This window comes from Odocoileus virginianus, chromosome 3 (assembly GCF_023699985.2).
Source record: "Odocoileus virginianus isolate 20LAN1187 ecotype Illinois chromosome 3, Ovbor_1.2, whole genome shotgun sequence".
NCBI classification, from domain to species: domain Eukaryota; kingdom Metazoa; phylum Chordata; class Mammalia; order Artiodactyla; family Cervidae; genus Odocoileus; species Odocoileus virginianus.
Genome location: NC_069676.1, coordinates 46,416,909 through 46,439,564, shown reverse-complemented (window position 1 = coordinate 46,439,564; position 22,656 = coordinate 46,416,909). Strand labels below are relative to the sequence as shown.

The 22,656-nt window shown below is 36.6% G+C and overlaps 1 protein-coding gene across 4 annotated transcripts in view; it reads right to left on the bottom strand.

Moving 5' to 3' along the window:
• The window catches only part of KDM3B (lysine demethylase 3B), a 56,244-nt gene that overhangs the window by 30,509 nt on the left and 3,079 nt on the right, over nucleotides 1–22,656 (bottom strand). For 2 of the 4 annotated variants that reach the window (XM_020908370.2, XM_020908369.2), the window contains exons 2-7: nucleotides 13,398–13,565; nucleotides 11,117–11,230; nucleotides 9,099–9,204; nucleotides 7,427–7,551; nucleotides 5,442–5,516; nucleotides 2,229–2,828 (exon numbers count right to left, since the gene is read on the bottom strand). In XM_020908370.2, coding sequence (XP_020764029.2) covers nucleotides 2,229–2,828; nucleotides 5,442–5,516; nucleotides 7,427–7,551; nucleotides 9,099–9,204; nucleotides 11,117–11,230; nucleotides 13,398–13,565 — 1,188 coding nt within the window. The remainder of the gene's footprint in view (nucleotides 1–2,228; nucleotides 2,829–5,441; nucleotides 5,517–7,426; nucleotides 7,552–9,098; nucleotides 9,205–11,116; nucleotides 11,231–13,397; nucleotides 13,566–22,656) is intronic. The other 2 variants (XM_070465436.1, XM_020908371.2) reach the window with 1 other exon arrangement.

Below are 22,656 nucleotides of genomic sequence, written 5' to 3'. Positions count from 1 at the left end.
ATGAGAACCAGGCAGGCCCTCTATGGCTTGCCTCCAGGTAACATCTGCTACAGAGACCAGTTTATGGCATTTCAATAAGTTAGTTCATGCTCCTTTTTTCTTTTCCTTTCCACTAACCAAAAACCACTGACTTAAAACTCCTCCAAATAAAAAGAAGAGAATAGACAGACACAGCACTGACGCTATGCTGTTGTTTCACTGGCTGGATCTGGCCAGGTCCCTTGACACCTGCATGACTGCAAGGAATGAGCATAAGGATCTCAGGTTTCACTACTAAAGTTACTCTCTAAAAATAAACACACACATGGACTTCCCTGGTGGCTCAGTGGTAAAGAATCCTCCTGCCAGTGCAGGAGACATGGGTTCCATCCCTAATCCAGGAGTATCCCACATGGTCGTGGAGCAACTAAGCCCGTGCATCACAACTGAGCCTGTGTTCTAGACCCCAGAAGCAGAAACTACTGAGCCCATGTGCCTCAACTACTGAAGTCTGAGCACCCAGAACCCATGCTCTGCAACCAGAGAAGTCACCACAGTAAAAAGCCCTTTCACTGCAACTAGAGGAAAAGACAGTGCAGCAATGAAGACCCAGCACAGCCAAAAATATTAAATAATAAATAAATAAAATTATATAAAAATTACACACATGAATGAAAAATAATTGGATGCTCTTTCATTTTCCTACAACTGATTAAATTTCAAATCCTTTTCTTATAAGAAAGTGATGACAAACTGATTTCAACACAATTTTTAGGGCAGGAAGTTTCCTGAGGGGCTGTGTCCCTGGTTCATGATGGAAACATCCATTTCTGGACTTTTAAATCATATCCCAAGAGAATACCTAGGCTAACCCACTAGTAAAGTTACTGATACAGTCACAGAAATTTCTCAGACCTGCTTGGAAAATGCCCCCTGAATCTGCACTTCACCTATTCAGATTTGCTACTCCAAGAACAACAGTATTCAGTGGATCTCTTCGTGAAGCATGTAATATTTGCTCTGTTTTGTAATCCCCATTTACATCTATTCTGCCTTTGACATGGATCTAATTTTAATCAATGTGGGCAATATGATGACTTAAACAGAGGAGAAATCCACATAAGATCTCCACCTAGTTCTCTTGGGAATGCTGGTAAACTAACAGAGAACAAATCATGAAGACTGTAAACTTTGTATTTACAGGCCTTCTCTTCTTCCGCCTTGGCACTTCACCTCCCTCCCCATCCCTGCACACCAGAGATTAAGAAACTGGATCTGCTATGGAGGGGAAGAAGTCAGATGAAATGTATATGCCATGTTTTATATGACACTGTTATAAAATGATTCCATTTTAGGATGTGAGCTCCTTTAAATAGGATTTCAATTCTTTGTTTATAATATACAGTACTTAGCACACAGTAGTTTCTTACACATAATTTATAAAAGTCATTTAGTATTTTATTTGTATTTCATATTCCAGTTTGAATTAATAGCCAATTTGAAAAGAAAATATGGCCAGCGTCATTAATCATACTTTGGTGACCAAAATAAGAGCCAAAAGAATATAAGAACTGATTTTGATACTGTTTCAAATTTGACTGGGGAGCCAACTTGATGTTAAATTTATTTAACAAAAGTTCCATTTCAGCAACAATATATGCATATCAGATAAAGAACCTAGCAAGATGGATACTACCACGATTAATTCAATCAAAATTTCCAAGTAAGGCTTAAAAGATTAAGTTAAGAGGGGAAAAAAACCTTCTATGGTCCTATCAAAGCGGCCCAGCCTCAAAGGAAAATATAGAAAATGATGAACTGAAAATGGGTTGGAAATAGTAGCTTTCACATAGCCCTAATTATAGTGTTCACTGTTTCCAACACTATAATTCATTAACCTTGCCTCTCAAAGGCCTGGTGGAGGCTAAACCACTACACGAACTAAATAAATAGATAACTGAATTTAAAAGATTCCCCATTAGATCTATTTTAATGACACATTAAATTGGATTGTATAATCAAGTTTTGATTAGCCCAACTGTTCAGGTGACTTTTAAGAGCTGAGAAAGTTTTAAGAATATACACATTTGTCCAACAAGCAGTAAAGGATTATCCACAGAATACAATTTAAACACATCTCAGAAATACTCCTTTCCTATGGCATCTGAGATGCTTTTTAATGTGTTAAGAACAAAGTAGGGTCAAAGTGTGAACCCACATCTTGCAAATCTGCCCCTGAAACAACTCACCTCTCCTGGGGCCTGCGACCAGCTGCCTTTCTGTTTTTCCGGCCCAGTCCCTGTTGCAAGGCCAGTGTCTGAGATCCTCACCGTGGTTGGGGTGGAGCTGGCGGTAGTGACCACAGCTGCTGAAGCCACCATACACTGGCCAACTTGATCCAGTGTTTTTCCTGCCTCTTTATTTTCGGCTCCACCCACCTCTGGGGCCAAAGGTGTCTGACCTGTGGCTGTAGAATACGGAGTGAAAGGTAGAGGTGTGTCCCCACCCACAGGCTCATCCTGCACCACCAGAGTCCTGCCGTTTTCTTTGGTGTAAGTGGCAAAGCGAATGTTGCGGTTAATCTGGGGGACAAATGTAGTCGGTGGCTGCTTGGTTCTCTGATCCAGCCCTGGCTCTCCACTGGCATTCCCTCCTTTCCAGGGCCCTCGGCTTGCCTCGCCTCCATCGCTCCCATTACTGTCTACTTCACCCCTGTCTCCTTTCAATTTCTTTGATGCAGGGTCACACCCAGAGTCCGAAGCACTTTTCCTCCTCCGGCCATCTTTCCCCTCTATGCTCTCTCTCTTCTTCTTTCCTTTGGAAGATTTTACTGCTTTTAACGTACCCCCCTACAAAACAAAATTCAAAAAAGATTTATTACAAGGGACTTTCCATCCTGTGAAAACCATAAACCATTAGCTCTTTCCCATCTCTAGAAGCAGACAATCAAAGCTGGGACAGATTGCCAAATTCCAATGCCAGCTCTAAGACATCCCCTTTGTTAAAAAGTTCCAATCTTCCTGTGGTTCAATTTACACACACATATTCAAGATAATAGTTACTAGAGGTTAACTCACTTGGCAAAACTTCCCTTAAATGAAATGTACTCCTTTCTTAAATGGACTTTTTTCAGGATTTTAAAAATTTGTGGAATTTCTTTTACAAAATGGACTGATAAAGCTAGTCTGGGAACTTACTTGCCCCTTGGTGGGGGAAAAAAAAAATCTGCTTTATATTTATCTCCTTGTTTGACAGAAACTGGAAAGTATTGAAATATAAAAATCTCCTCTATCCAGAAGTCACTAAAAACTGGTGACAACTTAACAATAGGAAAAGGAACACTTATGAGTCTGTGACCAGAGGAAAAGTGAGCCCAACAGAGACAGGTTTGGGTTGCTCTTATGGACACTATAAAGAACACAAACAATTTCCAGATCTTATTTCAGAGCATTAGATACAAACAGGGGGAAAACTAAAAAGGCAGGCTACCATAACCAAAAACTCAAATCTCTTAGCTCTTTTAGTAATTTCATCCTATCTCACGAAATCTTATTTAGCCTTATTTGAAAGGTCAGTAACCTTAAAAGACACAGAATTAGAAGGGGGCAATTCCTATCTCTGAGTGAAAACTATTTCCCTGAGAAGGACAAGAGGACAGAGGCTTAGGACACAGTTAACACTCTCTCAGGCAACGTATACCTGGAACATTCTTAGACTGATATCCTATTATTTCTTTTTAGCTGCATTTAGCTAACTTTCAGATAGTTTCATTTAGATAATATGCTGGGGTGGCAACGCTGTTATTATTTACCAGTTTGATTAATCGACTCTCATTGCCCTTGAATACATATAGATTCTTTGTGCAGATCTGTATCTTTGTTGTAATCAATTATTATAGCTCTTATAACTGAATTTTTTTCAAATTTTTCATTTCTTCTTGCTAGTTTTCTCTTCTTTTTTTTCTGTCTTCATTTTTCCCCCTTAATTTCCTTCTGAAAACATTAACCAAAGCTCAAGATTTACTTATTTCTCCCATACTTTTGGTAATATTAATCTAAGTTTCTAAATCTTTCATTTAAGAACTGTTTCTGTTTGTTAAAAATTATTTTCATTTGATCATTTAAAAATCTTTTTACCCGTTCTTCAACCTCTATCATCACTCAGTTTTCAGTGCTGTGAAGTATTTAAGTACGATCACTGAAATCTCCTTTCTTTCTCACTCTTTCCAAGAAAATGAGGTGAACTTGGATCTCTAAGAAGCGTTACTGTAAAACTTGGCAGATCTGTCAATAATTGTATTTTTCTAGCTAAGAAGATAGTCACACCATGGCAAAGCTGAAAACAGAAGAATCAACGTCTGTTGCTGAAAACCAAAGACCTCACCTTTAACCCATTCAGCCAACTTACAGAGCCTGGCTCACAGCAATTTCCCTGAGCAACAACTTATATGTCCTACTAATGGTGAGCTACTCACATGTGAGTACATTAGAACACTCAGACCAGTACTCCCTAGCTATATATGGCATAATCTAAATGTACCTAGCATATAATAGGTGCTTAAAGAACAAATGAAATGAGGAAGGAAATAAAAAAAGGACCCAATACAGCATCAAAGTAACAAGTGTTTTTCAGCCATGGAAACACAGTCAAGAGACTTATCCTATTTGTAATAATATAACATGTAGTAAAGAACTATTAAATTTTACCAATTCTTCTTTTCCTACCCCAATCTTGTTTTATCAACCAAAATGACTGGATAAAGAAGAGGAAGAACTGTATACCCAGCAGGAGCAGCCAAGAGAGCAATACAAACACAGGTGCTAAGAAAACTATGAAGAATATATGGGCAGATGGCTGTCCAAGTCAATGTCCTACTGAAGGAAATTCATACAGGATTCCTTGATTGGTTCAGGCACTGATTTACAATGCGTCTTTTAATGGGTTATGATAATTCTGAATGAACCAAGAGTTGGTCTGATTCAGAAACTATGGAGTAATCCACTGTGTGCTGAGCACTGAACTAGGCACTAGTTTAGTTTGAACTCTTCTTGGGATACGAAATTTCAGATTTCCTTGGAGCTCACTACCACCTAATGGAAAGAAAAAAGGATGTAGCTTCTTCTCCATTTCTTATTACTGGGTAGGTTATGAATACTACTACCGCTTATTAATACAGCTTTGTCTATTGTATCTTTTAAATATACCTGTCCTAAAAAAATGTAAGGAAAAGGTAGGCCATTTTAAAACAGTTAGGCAACATAGCCATAATGAAAAGGGTTTGTTCAGACTAGGTCTCTTTCTTGAGATTATCCTCCCTCCACTGTGGTAAGAGCAAGAACTGTACAGTGGTCAGAGCTTGAAACCCAAACCTATTAACATGGATAACACACACATAATGAAGTCTATGTAACAGGATAATGCAAGCTCATGAGTCTGCTCAGAGACTCACTCTATTACTGTACCTCGCTCTGAGGCGCCGAATTATCCACGAGCATCACATGGATCAGTCTGGGATCTACGGACTTGATCTCACCACTCTATAGAAGGAGGGGGATAGAAATAAGAAAAGAGGAGAAAGATTTAATGCCTGCCCACCAAAGACATAATTATGTATTTTTTCTTACATAATCTATGCAATTATCTCTATTTGTTTCTACTTCCCTGATAGAATGAAAGCTCCATGAATAGGTATCTCTATTATTTAATTCACTGCCGGAATAACAACATTTGAAACAAGGTCTAGAATATGGCAAGCACTCAAATATTTGTTAAATGAATGAATGAAAAAATTGAGTTCAACGCTCAATTGTCTCTTTTAGGGTTACTAATTTCAAATTCTGCATCTCTAAAACCTTCCTATTCTGTAATTAAAAAAACAAACAAACAAAAAAATGAACTTTCCTGGTGGCTCACTGGTGAAGAATCCACCTGCCAATGCAGGAGACACGGGTTTGATCCCTGGTCCAGGAAGATCCTACATGCTGTGGTAACTAAGTCTGTGAGCTATAACTGCTGAGCCTGTGCTCTAGAGCCCAGGAGCCACAACTACTGAGCCTGTGTGCTTAAATTATTGAAGCCCTGCCAGTGTCAGAGCCAGAGCTCTGTAACAAGAGAAGCCACCACAATGAGAAGCCTGCATATCGCAACTAGAGAGTAGCCCATAGACCCTGAAGCAACGAAGACCCAGCAAAGCCAAAAATAAATGTAAATAAATAATAAAATTTAAAAGAAAAAAGAAACCTTCAGAAAAAAAACTAAAGGTTTTGGCAGGGGCCAATTTGACAGATACTGTCAGACTTAATGTGTATATCCTTTGACCTGGCAATTACACACTTGGGAATTTATTTCAAGAAATAAATAATGTGAAAAATGTATGATGATATATGCTCAAGGATATTCACTGAGGCATTATTTGTATTAGTAAAATACTGGAAATGATTTTTAAATGTCCATCAATTTTAAATTAAATTAGTTATAATACATCAATTCAGTGGATAGTATGTATCTGTTTTTAAAGAATGAAGTAGATTTCTATATATATTTACAGAGAATGATGCTAATAAATTAAAATTAAGTTAAAAACTTAAATCAAAGAACTACGTGTATCATATGATCCCATTTGTTAGTACAGTATGATTTATACAGTTCTTACGTAAATAAGACAGTATAAAAATATCATATACACACATAGAGAGAAAGTATTTGGAAGAATATGGAATATATACCAAACTGTTAATGGTGGGTACCACTGTCAGGAGTAATATTTGCCTATGGGAAGGGATGGCTTTCATGATCTATTTTATAAATATGTGTATCACTTGAAATTTGTAAATGAAGATGGAATAATTTAATAAAGTAAATAAAGAAATAACTAAAATCATATGCTCATATTACATGTGACTGCTGAGGGCAAGTCTGAAACCAATTCAAAGGTGTTATAAATATATATGTGTTTGCCTCAAAATACTCTTGTTTTTGATAGATAATTCTCCAGGTAGTTATAGATGCTATGTTTTTTCTACTTATTTCCTTAGAAAACAATTCATTTTATCAGCATCTAGGGGAGAGTGGCATAAGTATTATAGAAGCAAATGCTAATTGATTAGATCTGTAAATAATAAACATTATGAATATGATAAAATAATGATAATAGCATTTCACATCTGTCTACTGTTCTAAAGATTTCAAAGCACTTTTGAATACATCATCTTAGTTCCCAAAACACATACTGTGAGGCCAAGGGTGGTTACCTAATTACATCTAATTTACAGATGAGAACACTGAGGTTGAAAAAGTAGAACAGCCTTTCTCAAGGTGATAGAATCAAAAGTGATAAAGCCAGAGATGGAACCCAACTCTTCTTACATGTAATGAAGTGCTCCCTTACTCCATACCACCTATGGTAAGGGGATGGATGGACCGCAGACAAAATAACACAGAGCCTCACCTCAGTTACAGACACCTCCATAAGACGGGTGATGGAGTCTTGATGGCTTACAACACCACAGAGCCAACTTTCTTCTCCCTCTGGCTGGTATACTTTGACCCTGTGACCTTGAACACTGTAGGGACCTAAAGAAGAGATCAGTCAGTACTGAATATTTTTGGCTAAGCTGTATTTCATGATTATTCCTAAAAATCAGAAACAGAGAGAAGACTTATTGGCATTTTCAATCCTCTTGTATGGAGTTGAATAAATGAGCAATTTCAGACTTACTATACACAGCAATTTAAAAATAAAACATAGTTTTTCCCAGTGACTTTTGTAAATTTTATTTGGAGATTTCTTAGAATATCCTAGGTTCTGCCTCAATCTTCCAATTCGAGAAGTAATATAGGAAAGAGAAAGGCAACTTACAAGTAAAAAAACTATAGATAATATGAAAATATACACAGATCTATCTGACATATACTTAAAAAAAGAAGGCTAGTAAGTTGAATGTACTATTTTGTTATGTTAGCATAGGAATGACACATAACCATTTGCCCTTTGCTATCATACTTTCAATACAGTAGGTGGAGAATTCAATTTATGAGGTTTCCAGCCTCTGCTCTAATAATAATCTGAACAAATATAGCACCTGTCTTCCTAAGAACATAGAGTTTCAAAGATATTACTTTTTCAGCAGGTAATGTTACCCTACAATTTCAGCTGGCCCTCTAAGAACAACAGTTTCTCTCTCCTACATATCTTATACATTTGAGACTATATAGTTAAATCACTGCTTATTTTAATTATCTTTCAGAGCTATAATTAAGCTTAATTTTTCTATACACATTCATATATATGTCTACGTCTTATCCTGTCCTTTGATTTCCTTCTCACTGCTACCTATTTTTCCTCACTGTTTTTCCTCTCTCATACCTTTCCTTGATCATTAGACATCATTTCACACTGATACGTCCCTTCTCCAAAGAGGCCAGTTTTCCTACCTTTACCTATTTAGATTTAGTTTGACAAAAGAGAACCAAGAGCCCTATTTCACTGAAAATCATTATTATCATGAGGTCAGGAAGGACAAAGAGCAGATGTACAACATGAAGGGAAGGATAAATGAAGCCAGAGTCTACCCTTTGTATATAATCTTGGGCAAAATCTGTATGTAAAATGAAAAAGTTAATAAATCTCTTTTGTTTTCATTCTTAAAAGTTAACATGCTCTTAATGTGAATGAGTCTGTGGACACCTTCCTTTATGAACATACGTTACACTCTAAGTTGTTATTTGTTGGTGTTAATAGTCTTTGGTCCACTGAACCTTACAAGACAGTATGCTTAACAAGGGCAGAGATTTTCTAGCTTGTGGTTAAATCCAAGTACCTTAACACTGTGTTGACTGCAAGGTTAGTCCTTACTAAATATTTAAGAAATAAAGAAATTTTTAAAAAGACAAAATTGCATATTATGAAAGATAATACAAAAAGGAAACTGGTTGGAGGGAGATCCTATTTTTCCAATCCATTCTAGAGATCCAGCTAACTAGAGTTACTTGTGACACTACCCACAAAAAGAAGATAAGCACAGATGTTTTAAGAGTTGCATGGTGTTCTCCCCATTCTATCACTTTCAACATTGGCCATACACCCGATTCAGAATTCAAGGACAGAAGACTATTCTTACCTCGGCTGAATATCTCTTGTAGCTTTTGGTCACTGATCAAAGCATTAACTGTGTCTCTCAGAGCAGCATGTTCCAAAAGAATCTGGTTTTGGCTATCTGTTCCCATCTAGTAAAGATAAAAGAAGAAACAACTGAATACTGAAATAAATAGCAATAATATCTAACCAGAAGAGAAAAATTATACCCTTGAGGAGCTCTACATCAGCATATGTCAAAATGTTCCAAAGAACCCTAGTCTGACTACAAGATGCTCTACAAAAGTTAAAGATGCTACAATCATTTAGGTTTAGGAAATATTATACCTCCCTTGAAGAAAGTGGGAAGGGGGCAGGACATCAACTGCTTCCCCAACCCATCCAGTCAAAAATCTGTGTATGTTTGACTCACCCAAAACTTAACTCCTAATAGCTTACTGTTGATTGGAAGCCTTACTGATACATAAATAGTTGATTGACATATATTGTGTATATCATATATATTTTTCTGTATTCTTATAATAAAGTAAGCAAGAGAAAAGAGAATACTGAAATCTTGAGGAAGAGAGTACTGTATGTATTTATTGATACCCTATGTTCATGATGTCTGTTTACAAGATGAACTATCTGTCAACGCACTACATCAAGACTGCCTTATTCAGGGCTTCCCTGGTAGCTCAGTGGTAAAGAATCTATCTGCCAATGCAGAAGACACGGGTTTGGCCCTTGATCTGAAAATATCCTACATGTCACCACAACTATTGAGCCTGTGCTCTAGAGCCTGTGGTCTGCAACTACTGAAGCCTGTGTGCCCTGGAGCCCATGCTCTGCAACAAGAGAAGCCACCACAATGAGAAGCCCACACACCGCAACTAGAGAGTAGCCCCCACTTGCCGCAATTAAAGAAAAGCCTCTACAGCAACGAAGACCCAGCATAGCCGGAAAAAAAAAAAGACTGCCTTATATAAAACAAAACACTACAGATGTCAAAAGTATTACCAACATTAGACATCTAAATGAAAAGACACAGTGAAAAAAAGCCATCTTAATTTATAGGTACTATATTGATTGAAGAACATCCATACACTAAGTGGACCAATGTAGTTAAAACCTGTGTTGTTAAAGGGACAACAGCATACTATATCTTTCTACATACAATAGTACATTTAAAGGCTCTGAGAAGACATGCAGGAAAAAAGCATGTTCAGGTAAATGTTCTTCATACTTATTTGACTGTAAAACATTTTATTCCCTGTAAATCTTGTTATTTTGATACTTATCCACATCACTGAGAGCCTATTCATACAAGCACTAGGATTACAAAGATGAATAAAACAAGACTGATGAGAGGGAGTGAGGCCTAATGAGGCAGGAAGACATCTTGACAAAAAAAAAAAAATCATCATTAATATTTCACAAAACAAAGAAAATAAAAGAAAAAATATTTCACAAAGCACAGTTTAGTAAACATTGCTCTTGGTTGCCTCAATAAGACAGCAAAACTCTTGGAAGTCTCCTAAATTTTAACATTCAGACAATAACTCTTGTGAGAAATAAATATTATCATCCATAAATTCTGAAACTCTAACTCAGATACTAGCTTATTTAAACTAACCTATCCCTTTTTTGTAACTAAAAATGTATCTAAGCTCTTCAGTATTTAATGTTGGTTGGAACCAGCCCAAATTCCCAGCCTCCCTGCCACTGGCAAAGGTATAGGCCCTTCTCAGACAAGTTACAGAAGCAGACACCTCTGGAAAGTCACTACTTCTGTGGAACTGTGGTCTTAAGTGTAAAGTGGTTTTAGGGTAAGGTGGGGGTGTGGAGGGGAGAAAAGAAGCTTCAGTCACCAAATGTACTTTTCAAGGGAGCAAAGAAACTTTAAAAGGCACATGGATTAAAAAAAAAAAAAAAGCACATGGAATTACTGGGAGAAAGTACTTGCTTCAACATTAAAAGAGAAGAGGAAACACTCTATTTATAATCAACAGAGAAATTAGCAGAGAGAGAAATAAATTCAGGACTAGACCAACTGATACGTACCTGAAACAAATGCAACCCATTAGCATCTGACAGGAAACGAAGCTCCCGATCCAGAAGGTATTCAACTGGAACCACAGAACCCAAACCGAGTTTATCTACCAGGGGAGTGAAAGTCTGTGAAATACAATGACAAGAAATAGATTAGTACTTGGGAGAGAAAATAAACAACAATTAAACTGAATATCTAGCTGCAAAGAAAATATCCATTATTAATATATATCTTTCACCTCAGTAAATTCAGATAAGCTAAAGCATAAGTTCTGAGAGTCATTCCTAACCCACCATCTGTCCTCAAATAATCATATGAAGCAAACTAGAGCATAAAGTCAGCTCAATAGCCTTATTAACAGCTAAAAAGGATAAGAATAAGAAATTCCTCATTCTCTTTTGCAATCTAACTAATCTTGTCAGGCTTAAAGAAGGTTACATTACAGTAAGCTCTCAGAATAAAGAGTTACACCATTATCATCTCTAGAACTCTTGAAACCTTTGTGAGATTTCTAAAATGATCAGTGATATAAAAATGCATGGGTAAATTCATATTTAGTGTTTCTTAAATAATCTGCCTACAAAAGTCACCCAGGGACCAAGATCAATTTGAGCTTCTTCTAAAAGTTCAACTGGAAAATAAATAAATAAATAAAAGTTCAACTGGAAAGTGGCTTTAAAAACAAATTGAAAAGAGTTCAGTAGGTGATGATATGTAAAATCAATAGGTTAAAAATGTTTGTTTTGAGCATTATTTAATTTGGTTAGTCATAGGAGAACTAGATTTTTGCCTTGTGAGAGTCTGAGCTAAGAAGTGGTACACAAAGTGTCTATGCTTCTAACTTTTCCAACTAACAAATGGGTGATTTAAAATGCTAAAAACAAAAAATTCCTCACAAATAGTCTGATTTAAAAAATGAGCATATCACCTGAATAGATATTTTTCTAAAAACAGACAAATGGGCAACAGGTACATGAAAAGGGACTCAACCTCACTAACTTCAGGGAAATGCAGATCAAAACCACAATGAATAATCAATCACCTCATACCTAAATGAAAGACAAAGAGGAGGGGACCCTTGTGCCATCAGTGGGAATGTGAACTGGTGCAGCCACTACAGAGAACAGTACAGAGGTTCCTCAGAAAAATTAAAAACAGAAACTACCATGTGATTCAACATCCCACTGCTGAGTCTTTATCCAAAAGAAACGAAATCACTGTCTTGAAGAGATATCTGTACCCTCATGTTCACTGCAGCGATATTTACAACAGCCAAGATAAGGAAACAACCTACGTGTCCAGTGGTGAATGAATGGATAAAGAAAATGCAGTGCATACACACACACACAAATATTATACACAAGGAAACATTATTCAGCCATAAAAAAGGAGGAAATCCTGCCATTTACAACAACACAGCTGAATCTCCAAGGCACTATGCTAAGTCAAATAAGTCAGACAGAGAAAGACAGATATGGTATGATTTCAATTACATGTGGAATATAAAACAACTGAACTCATAGACACAGAATATATTGGTGGCTGCCAGGGGTAGGGGGAATGTGGGAAATGGGTAAAAGTGGTCAAAGGGTATAAGCTACAGTAATAAGAAGAGTAAATTCTGAGGATCTAATGTACAGCATGGTGACTATAGTTAATAACGCTATGCTGTATACTTGAAAGTTGCTAAGAGAGCAAATCTTAAAAGTTCTTACCATGTATGTATTGTGAGAAGCAAATTAGATAATATGTAGGAAGGTACTCTATAAAACAATGAGATTATTATACTTTACTGAGATTTTTAAAATGTTCTTGTTCTGCAAAGCTAAAAAAGAAGAGTTCTTACCACATACACAAAAATGTAACTATGTGAGACATAGAACTGTTAACCTTACTGTAATCATTATTTCACTATAAATATAAAATCATCACCTTGTACACAGACTTATACAATGTTATATGTCAATTCTACCTCACTAAAGCTGGAAACAAAACAGTTTCTATGGGAAAAAAACAGACTTTAAGAACTACATTGTTTTATAATATTATTATGAGAAAAGAAAGGTGAAAAATTTAGAAACAAAGTATCAAGTGTTACTTAATATAAAACATTTCAGAAAGCACAGGAGAAGAGATCTCTCCCAATTTTTGCTTTAGTAACTTCAGAATAAAAGCCTGTTAAGGACAAAGCATTAGAGTTTGGGGAATTCTAAAGAGTTCAGCTATTGCATAAATACCATATAGAATAGGAATAAAGCCCAAATATGTTTCTAGCCAATAAAAGTCACTCACCAGGGCTGGCCACTGTGCAATTGAGACTCGAGTGCCCTGGATAAGGACTGGGTCCTTCCGAGGTGCCCATACTAGAGACCCTTCCAGCAAAAGTACAATAACTTCTTCAGCGTGAACTTTAACCCAGGAGTGCTGCTTCCAGTTACAGCCATCAAACTCTACAAAGATCTGGAAAAAGAGACAAAAAGTCATCTTGAGGTTACATTGGAAAAAATCCCACACTATAACATAAAAACAAACACAAACTTCCTGTTTTGAAAACTTTTAACTTGTTTTTAACTTCTTTTAATGGATTTCAATAAAGACCAATCTTACTTCAGAGCCAGGAAGTTGGTCTCATCCTCACTCTGAGAAGAGGGTACAGAATTAAGGGGGCATTAGTTATTTACAGTTTGTAATTTCTAGCCAAGATCCTACTGATATTTATAACTCTTAGTTTCCAATTTACATCTAAGCACACTAACTGGGGGCTATGCTAGGTTCATGAATACGGAAAGGAATCTAGAACACTGGTCTCAAAGAGTTCATAGTCTAATAGGTAGAATGACAAATTTTTTACACTTCTACTGTGAACTTTTAAAATTAATAAAGGCTAGAGTACTTATAACCCACTTCAAAGAATTTTAGTTGGCTTTTGGGGAAGATGCAAGAAAATGATAAAATATAAATTTGCAATCAGGACTATGCAAACTACAACAGGAAGTCACTATTAAAGTATAAAAAGAGGGAAAACTTATGATGAGAATAAAGATCTATACAGCTGTATGACTGAGGGATATATGATGAATAATGGATTACTGATTTGGCTCTGAGCTTCCTAAAGGCCAGTCTGAAAATGGAGAGGTCAGTTGAATTGTCTTCACTGTCTAAAAGGAGAACACAAAGCAATGTCTCATGGAAGCAACACTTTTCCAACCACTTGGCTCTCCAAGAAATTTCTCATATGACACTTCCAAAGGCAACAATGTAGGGCAATTAAATTCATTACATAAAGCTCTAGGTTTATTACTTGTAATATATTTAGTAAGTTTCACATCTACTTTAAAAAATAAAATGATGGGAAAATAAGGCTCAAAAGGGGAAGCATGATTTTTACAGAGAAAGAACATTAAACTGCATTACATTTAAAATATGAAGGGGCTCATTCATATATTAATATGTGTTCTGGGGGAATCATATACAACTTTAAGTAACTTGCTGACAATTTGGAAAGAGATGTATTCAAACTTGTATTTAAGTGCAGACTCAGGCAACAAGAAAGGCAGTAATGAACAAAGCTTGGGGCTTATGTTCCTGAAGGCTTGGATTTCTGTCTTAACCTTAAGATGTTCGTTTTAGTTGAAAACTTGAGCAAGTCACTCTTTGCTTTTCAAGTGTTGGTTTCATCCTTTGTGATAAGACATACCTCATGGACTGGTTGTGAAGACTAAATAAAGTCATAGATTCAAAAGTACTTTGGTCAATTGTAAAGCACTACTTGGGCAATAACATGGCATAAGATGAAACAAATAAAATAAAGTACAGGGAGTGTTTAAGAAGCAGGAGAGATCACTTCAGGTGTGCAAAGGGACTGATATGGGCTGAGGTTAAAAAAAAAGTCCCAATCAAGTTCTAGGACGGCCAGGAGCTACAGCACACTGTGGGGTAAGGAGTGGGCAATGAGACTAAAAAGATTAATAGGCAATGTGGAAGACACCAAATACTGGGATAAAACTTGGTTTCATCCATCTGCCAATGGGGGATATATATGTGTATGTGTGTGTGTGAATGTGTATACATGCAATTGCCAGTAAAAGGTTTCTGAGGTCAAAACATAAGTAGAACAGTTTGTTTCAGGACAATTCAGCTACTTAGTGGATGAAGATGGTTTAGAGTGGGAGTGGGGTGGGGAACAGGGGGTGTTCTTACATGACCTAGAGTGGGAGCAGTGAGACGAGGAAGGAAGTGACCAGGGCTCATGAGAGTTGATGAGTCATATCAACAAGCAGGATGACTGGCTGGAATAAGAGTAAGGGAAAACTCAAAAATGACTTGGATTTTGAACCAAAGACTAGGAGAACAGCAGCCCCATTACTGTTCAGTGGTGTCATAACTGATGTCCAGAGGAGGCAGTGGCTGAAGGACAGACAAGGCCTTCCAAGTCATGAAAAGGAACAGAGGCTGTCGAAACCCTAGGTGGAGTCTGACCTTGAGTGACACAGTGCTCTCCTGGGCATAGCTTAGAAAACCAGAGGTTGAGGCTCTCTGGTGCCTGACAGCTAGGTGCCATGTACAGTGGTAATCTGCCAACTACTTTAAAAATCAACATGGTGCTGGCGCTGGTGCTAATCGCTTCAGTCGTGTCTCACTGCACGACTCCACGGACTGTAGCCTGCCAGGCTCTTCTGTCCATGGGATTCTCCAGGCAAGGATACTAGAGTGGGTTGCCATTTCCTCCTCCAGGGGATCTTTCCAACCTAGGGATCGAACCAGCAGCTCTTATGTCTCCTGCATTGGCAGGCAGGTTCTTTACCATTAGTGCCACCTGGGAAGCCAACATATGAGTCACAAAATTCTAAGTCATACCAACATACAAATACAAGGACAACACTAAAAGAAGTCATTGTATCAAAGCTGTAGTGATTTTAATTCTTTATATAGGAATTTGAACATTTAAAAAGTTAGTATTCAGGAATTCTATCATAACACATCTGAAAACACCATGGAAGAGCTGAAATATTTGAAAGCCATATTTCACCTAATTTAAGGGCAATTATTTCCTAACCTGCCCGGGCAAAGGAATAAAGTATTGTACTTGGCAACCAAAGTGCTGTATGTTCTAGAATCAAACAACTGCTCTAGGCTAACAATACAAATTTGTTTTGAGAGCAATATGAAATGTGGATATATGTAAATATGTTCTACCAGTATTATGGCTTATTTCTCATCCTAGCACTCTGTTCCACTTCCTAGCTAGAGATGGAAGGAGTTAGAATATATAAAAAAGGTGAAGAATCATTTCATGTCAAAGTACACACAACATGAACTCTTAAAATGGTAATGGCCAGGGACTTCTCTGGTGGTCCAGTGGTTAAGATTCCATGCTCCCGATCCAGGGTGCCCAGGTTCTATCCCTGATCAGGGAACTAGATTCTACATGCTGCACCTAAGACCCAGCACAGCCAAACAAACAAATATTTTTTTTAAATGGTAGTGGCTAGGTCACAAAACAGGAAGAAGGGATATAAACTAACAAAAATCAATGGTAGTGCTTGGACCGAGTTAGAGATGGCCAAGGCAGGTTGATCTGGACAGAACAGAACTAAAACAGTTTTGAGTTGATTTTTAAGTATTTTTAAAATTTCTACTATTAGAGTAAAAGTAGCAAAAAGTATTATTGTGCAGCTAGAGCCTAAGGACTAGATGTATAAAATATTTCTTTAGTTAAGGAGAGTTAGTAGTAAAATACTTACTTTCATTTCAAAATCCCTTTTATGGTCTATATGTAATGCACATTCATTTCAGTGACATTAAAATAAAATAATTTTTTTAAAAATCAAGTAAGTTAACCTAAGTTTGATAAAATCAGACAGTAGTAGTCTGAGTAATACCAACTTTCATGCTAACCACATAATTATGTAGTAATCAGTTTGGATTCTGGTCCTCCCTATGGCCATTCTTCAATTAATAAAAGTATTATTCACTCAACAAAAACAGAATGCCTCAAAAATATGTGTGTGTTTGTGTGCATGTGCACAAAACACTTGCCAGGGCCAAGAAGATCAAGGTGAATAAGGTAGCACCTGGCAGGAGGGAATCAAACCCTAGATGAGCCAATAGAGAGGTACAGAAATTATTACAGAGGTATATAATAAGAGCAGTAATAAAGACTGAACGTATTAGAGAAGGTATATGTTTTGGGAAACAAGAAAGGTTTCATGGAAGAGGTAGTGGTATACAAACTGGATCTCAAAGGACAAACTGTATTCTTCTGGCAGGGAGAGAAAGACTGCAGCAGGTGCAAAATCAGAGAAACCTAAGAGCAGATTCGGGTGTTCTAGGAGGAGGATGTAGCAGCTAGTAAGTTAGCTGTAAAGTGTTTTGTTGGCCTGTTAACGGATGATAAATTGAAACCTGGTGGCAAAAGTTCTTGTTTGGTCAGCAGAGCGGGGGTTCTGTTGGTATGTCTGAACTCTCCAGTAGTCAATTCCCCCATACCCTTCAGTCTGTCGCCCAGCTATTTCTACAAGCCTAGTCCTGGACACATTTGAGTTAATGCTGTCTTCTATAGGCCTTGGGGGAGCGTCTGATTTTTTTAAGGCGGGTGGGAGAAATGATGATATACACAGACATCTTTCATGTGCATTTTATAAAGATTATGCCATCTGAGGGGAAAAATGTCTCAATACTGTTTAAATAGGAAATCAAAATAGAAATTACAAAAAGTATTAAACATCCTTTATTCAAATTATGGAATAACATAAGGAAGTTTTAAAAATGAGATATATCTAATAGATGAACATAGATATCTAAGATATACTATATGGAAAAAAGCAAGCTGCAGATTTTTCAGGGAGTTGGGAGGACAGGAGAAGGGTTGGGATAGGAGCAGTAATAGTATTATCTGATAATAAGGTAATACCTTATCAGTAAATGTTCATTTTTTGTCCTTAGACATATTATTTATATAATTAACTTTTTTTTCTTTTTTAAAGGAAAGAATTAACTTTTGGATCAGGTTTGAAAGGAACTCATAGAGGCAAGAAACTGGAGGCAAGGAGACTAATTATAAAGTGATGAAAACCCAGGTAAGAGATGTAAAAGGCCTAAACCAAGGTCTAGATCAAGACTGTATGAATGAAAGGCATATTTGAGAAATTAGAGATAAAAATAACAGGATATGGTAATGACTGTGAGAAGGTAAGGAAAATGTAACTAACTTCCAAGGCTCCTAACTTTTCTTTTCCAGTTTTCCTAACTACATTCTAAATGAAATACGAACTCTGTTACAAATGATACTAGAATCCCAGGTGGCATAGTGGTAAAGAATCTGCCTGCCAATGTAGGAGGTGCAAGAGACAACGGTTAGATCCCTGGGTCAAGAAGATCCCCTAGAGTAGGAAATGGCAACCTGCTCCAGTATTCTTGCCTGGAAAATTCCATCGACAGAGGAACCTGGTGGGCTATAGTTCACGCGGCTGCAAACAGTCAAATGCAACTGAGCACAGAAATAACCTGAATACAAACTCATGTGTGTACATATACATATACATATACATATATACATATAAATGGTTTTAGGCGCAGAGGAATCACAAAGATGTGGATTTGCATCCCAACTTGCCCATTTCTTAGCTGCGGGAGCAAGTTACTTTAGCCTCTTTGAGACTTACTTCCTTTGTCCATTAATAGGGACAGTAAGTGCCTCACAGAACTGTGGTAGAATTAAATAAAATAATGTGAAATGCCTAGTGGATCTTGGGCTTCTGATAAATATGCATTTCTTAAGCAAATTCATAACTGGTCAGAATATAAACTGGAATGACTTAAAAGGAAAAAAAACTGTCATATATCAAGAATCTTAAGTATGTGTATACCCTGTATTTCCGTAATAGCATTTCTGGCAATAATCCTAGGAAATCATAGTAAACACAGAACAGGCTTTATTCACAAAAATATTCATAACAGAAATATTAATAAACCATAAAATCTGAAACAATTTCAGTATCCAATGAAAGAGGAACAGTTAAATAAATTAGCCAGTCAACAAAAACTATGAGATTTTCTTTGAGAGTATTTATTGTTTCCCTTTCAGTTACGAAAGCAACACAAGTTATCTGTGGAAAATACAAAAAATGACAAAAAATTAAAGTCACCTATAATACAAAAATTTTTGGTAATACATGAAAATAACTGACATATTAAAAGAAAAACTCAAAACTGAAAATACAGTATGAATTCAACTTAAAAAAAAGATTAGAATACGTACCAAACATAGCAGTTTTTAATAGGTTGTGATTCTACAGGGGCCTTTTTTTTTTTTACTTATTATTTTTTATTAAAATAACTTCTACATTTTGTACACTAGTCATGTATTACTTGAGAATCAGAAAAACAAAACACATCTAACAACTCTGATGTAAATCACAAAAACCAACGGACAATATACCTTGGATGGGGGTCCCAAATATAAATCCAATCATGTAAAGAAGAAAATCAGTAGTGAGTCAGTATCAGTAAAAATATACAAAAGAAAAAACCTTAAAGATCAAGTTAAATACAGGGGGCCACAGAGTAGAAAATCCATAATAAATAAAATAAAAAATCAGAAATAAAAGTTAACATAATACTGGCTTCTAAATATTCTACTTAAGGTGAGTAATAGTAAAAATGCACATGTTCCCTGTTCTTGATGAACTTACAATCTAGAAGGGCAGATAAGCTATATATCTTGTTATGTATCTACACCAAGAAAAATTAATAAATATTACAAAAGTAGTATCTCACCAAGTGATAAAGGAAAAACACTGGGATTTAGAAAGACTTGATTGAGGTGTTCTTTTCTCTTTACAGGATTTCAATGGACGACAAAATCAAAAGCAAAGGGTAAAGGGGGTATAAAACACAGAAGCCAGAAAGTACTAGGAAAGCAGAGGATCAGTAAGAGTGCATATTGTAAATATCCCTTCAGCAATGCCCAGCTTTCCTTGTCTGATTCTTTGCAGGACAAGGATCCCTCTTATCTGTAATTTGGTCTCCTGAGTAGACCAGGAGGGGGCTCTGTGCAGATCTCTGGATAGGTTTATCTCCCATTGTAAATTAATAACTTTACATGTGGATTTACAAATCAGTCTCAAGAGTTTGGCTAGTGAGAATCAGTTCCCTAGAGCCTGATTACCCCTGAAGACACACAACTCCCCCCTCCCGGCCCCTCCCAGAGCTCCTGCCCTTGCAAAACTAAGCAAGGTCACTGTTCAATCAGGCAGGTTTTATCCAACTGCAGAACAAGGGTAGAAGACACTTTAGCAGTAGGAACAGTGGGATAAGGAGGGCTTAAAAACCACCAACCTGTCAAAGGCAGTGGAAAACTGAGAAACAGCAACAGGTGTTGTGTCCCCCAGGCCTTGAGGAAGCAAAGCCTACTGGAACCCACTCCAGCTGTTGCTGAGAAAATCACTAACAGAAAATGCCATGTTAGTCACCCGTGATTTAGGCGGGTGGAGGGGAAACTAAATCAACGAGAAGAAGGTGGAGAATAGAACTAGGCCAGTGAGTACTAAAGGAGGGAATGAGCCCTTGACAGATGGAGAGTTAGTGAAACAACTCTTAGAAACAAATGCATAATTAACAAGAAAAAAAAATCTGTACAGTAAAGAGAGAGGATGCTGGACAAAATGACCAGTGTACAGTGTGACCACTGGTGGACATGTTGTAGTCTTGAAATAAATAGAATGCAAAGACAGTAAGATAGAAGTATCAAAAATGACATACACACATAAACGAAGACAACCTTTAAAAAGCAACTTACACAAAGCACTTGAGTGCCTAAAAAATTCAATAGTGGCTCCATGTTTCAAAAGCAGACCTCCTGCTGTAAGAGGAGAGTTAGGATGAAAAGTGTGTGTAGATGGCCTCACACTTAACCATTATATATTCTTTTGCACCATCTCATTTTTATTTAAAGTTCTCTAAACCATACACTGATTCACAAAACATATTCTACTGACTTTAATAAATAGCATACTACAATATTATTCGATTTTTATTTAGCTTAGGGATTATAAGCAAGAAAAGAACACTTATGGATAATCATTAAAGGCTGATCTCCTAATTCAATTAGGGCTGAAATTCTATGTGTGAACTTAGGTTGAGAATAAATAATATTAAGATTGTACACTGGAAATTATTATATTATCTAGAAACAAACTAGACAGCTATTTTAAAGTCCACCTATCCTGAGACAAAGTGGAGAGGTTGCAGGAAGAGTTTTTTCTTTTTTTAAAAAAAAAAGGAGATATGCTTTCACTCCTTTTGGAAGACTACCAGACGGAAGAAATATAGTACTAGCCTGGACACTCCCACATCTATTACATCAACTCAAATCAAAGAAAAGGAGTACTTTAGAGCCCACCTTTCCTTTTAAAGGGTTAAAAAAATTAAGGCAGATATGCTTGTACTCCTGTTGCAAGTTCTGGATAGCTGAGATAGGTAAGATAAACATTCAAAACAATTCATGACTACTAAAAGCATAATTTAATTCTATCATATAGAAAGAAAACGATGAATTAGTTAATAAAATTGATGCTGCCACAAGTGGTTCCTACTCAGTAGGAAAAGTTACATTGTCCACCACACATACCAAATGGACTAAAGATCTAAAGGTTAAAAAAAAGGAAACATTAGAAAGAAAATCTGAAGAATATTTATACAGGCTCAAGGTGGCAGAGGTGAGGGTGGGTGTCTTCTTCCCAAGCAGTTAAACCCAGAAGCCGTTAAGAAAGGTCTAACAGACCTGACGATATAAACATTTTATTTTTCTATGTGGCAAAGAAACCCTTAAACAAAGTTAAAAGACAAATGAGAGAAATGATACTCTTGACAGGTAAAGGGGTTAATGTGCCAAATACAGAACTTGAACAGAATAAAAAAACTTTCATTTTTTCAAACAGGCAAACACTTGGCATAAATAACTCATAAAAGAAATGTAAGAGACTAAAAAACACAGAAAAGGATCAGTGGTCATGAAAGTGCTAGATACTATTTTTCACTCATCAGACTGCAGAAAATGACAAAGACTGATGACACCAGAGACCGCAAGGATGAAACGAAACAAGCACTGCCTGCATGTGGGTGAGCGTGTGAGATGCTGCGATCTCACAGGAGAATAAACTGGGATCACCTATACACATGTACTCCTTAACCCAACACTTTCACTCCTGGATGGCTAAACTAGACATAAAGCCACGATTACATAAAGACTAACTGCACTGTAAGTGCCCAAAAATTTAAAGTACCTTGAATGCCCATCATAAAGGGAAATGATTGAATAAATCATTGTACATCCATTCTATAATGTAGTTATCTAAAGTGATGAGTAAGGTCATGGGTACTGATACTCATGGTCTAATGTTAAATGGAAAGAAAAAAAAAAGACACAGGCTACAGATATTGCACAGTATGATAGCATTTGCTTAAAAAACAAAATGAAAAAAAAACCCCACTATTTGTATAGAGAGAAATGTTTTTATATTTTTGTACCAGTATTAAGAGGACACACAAG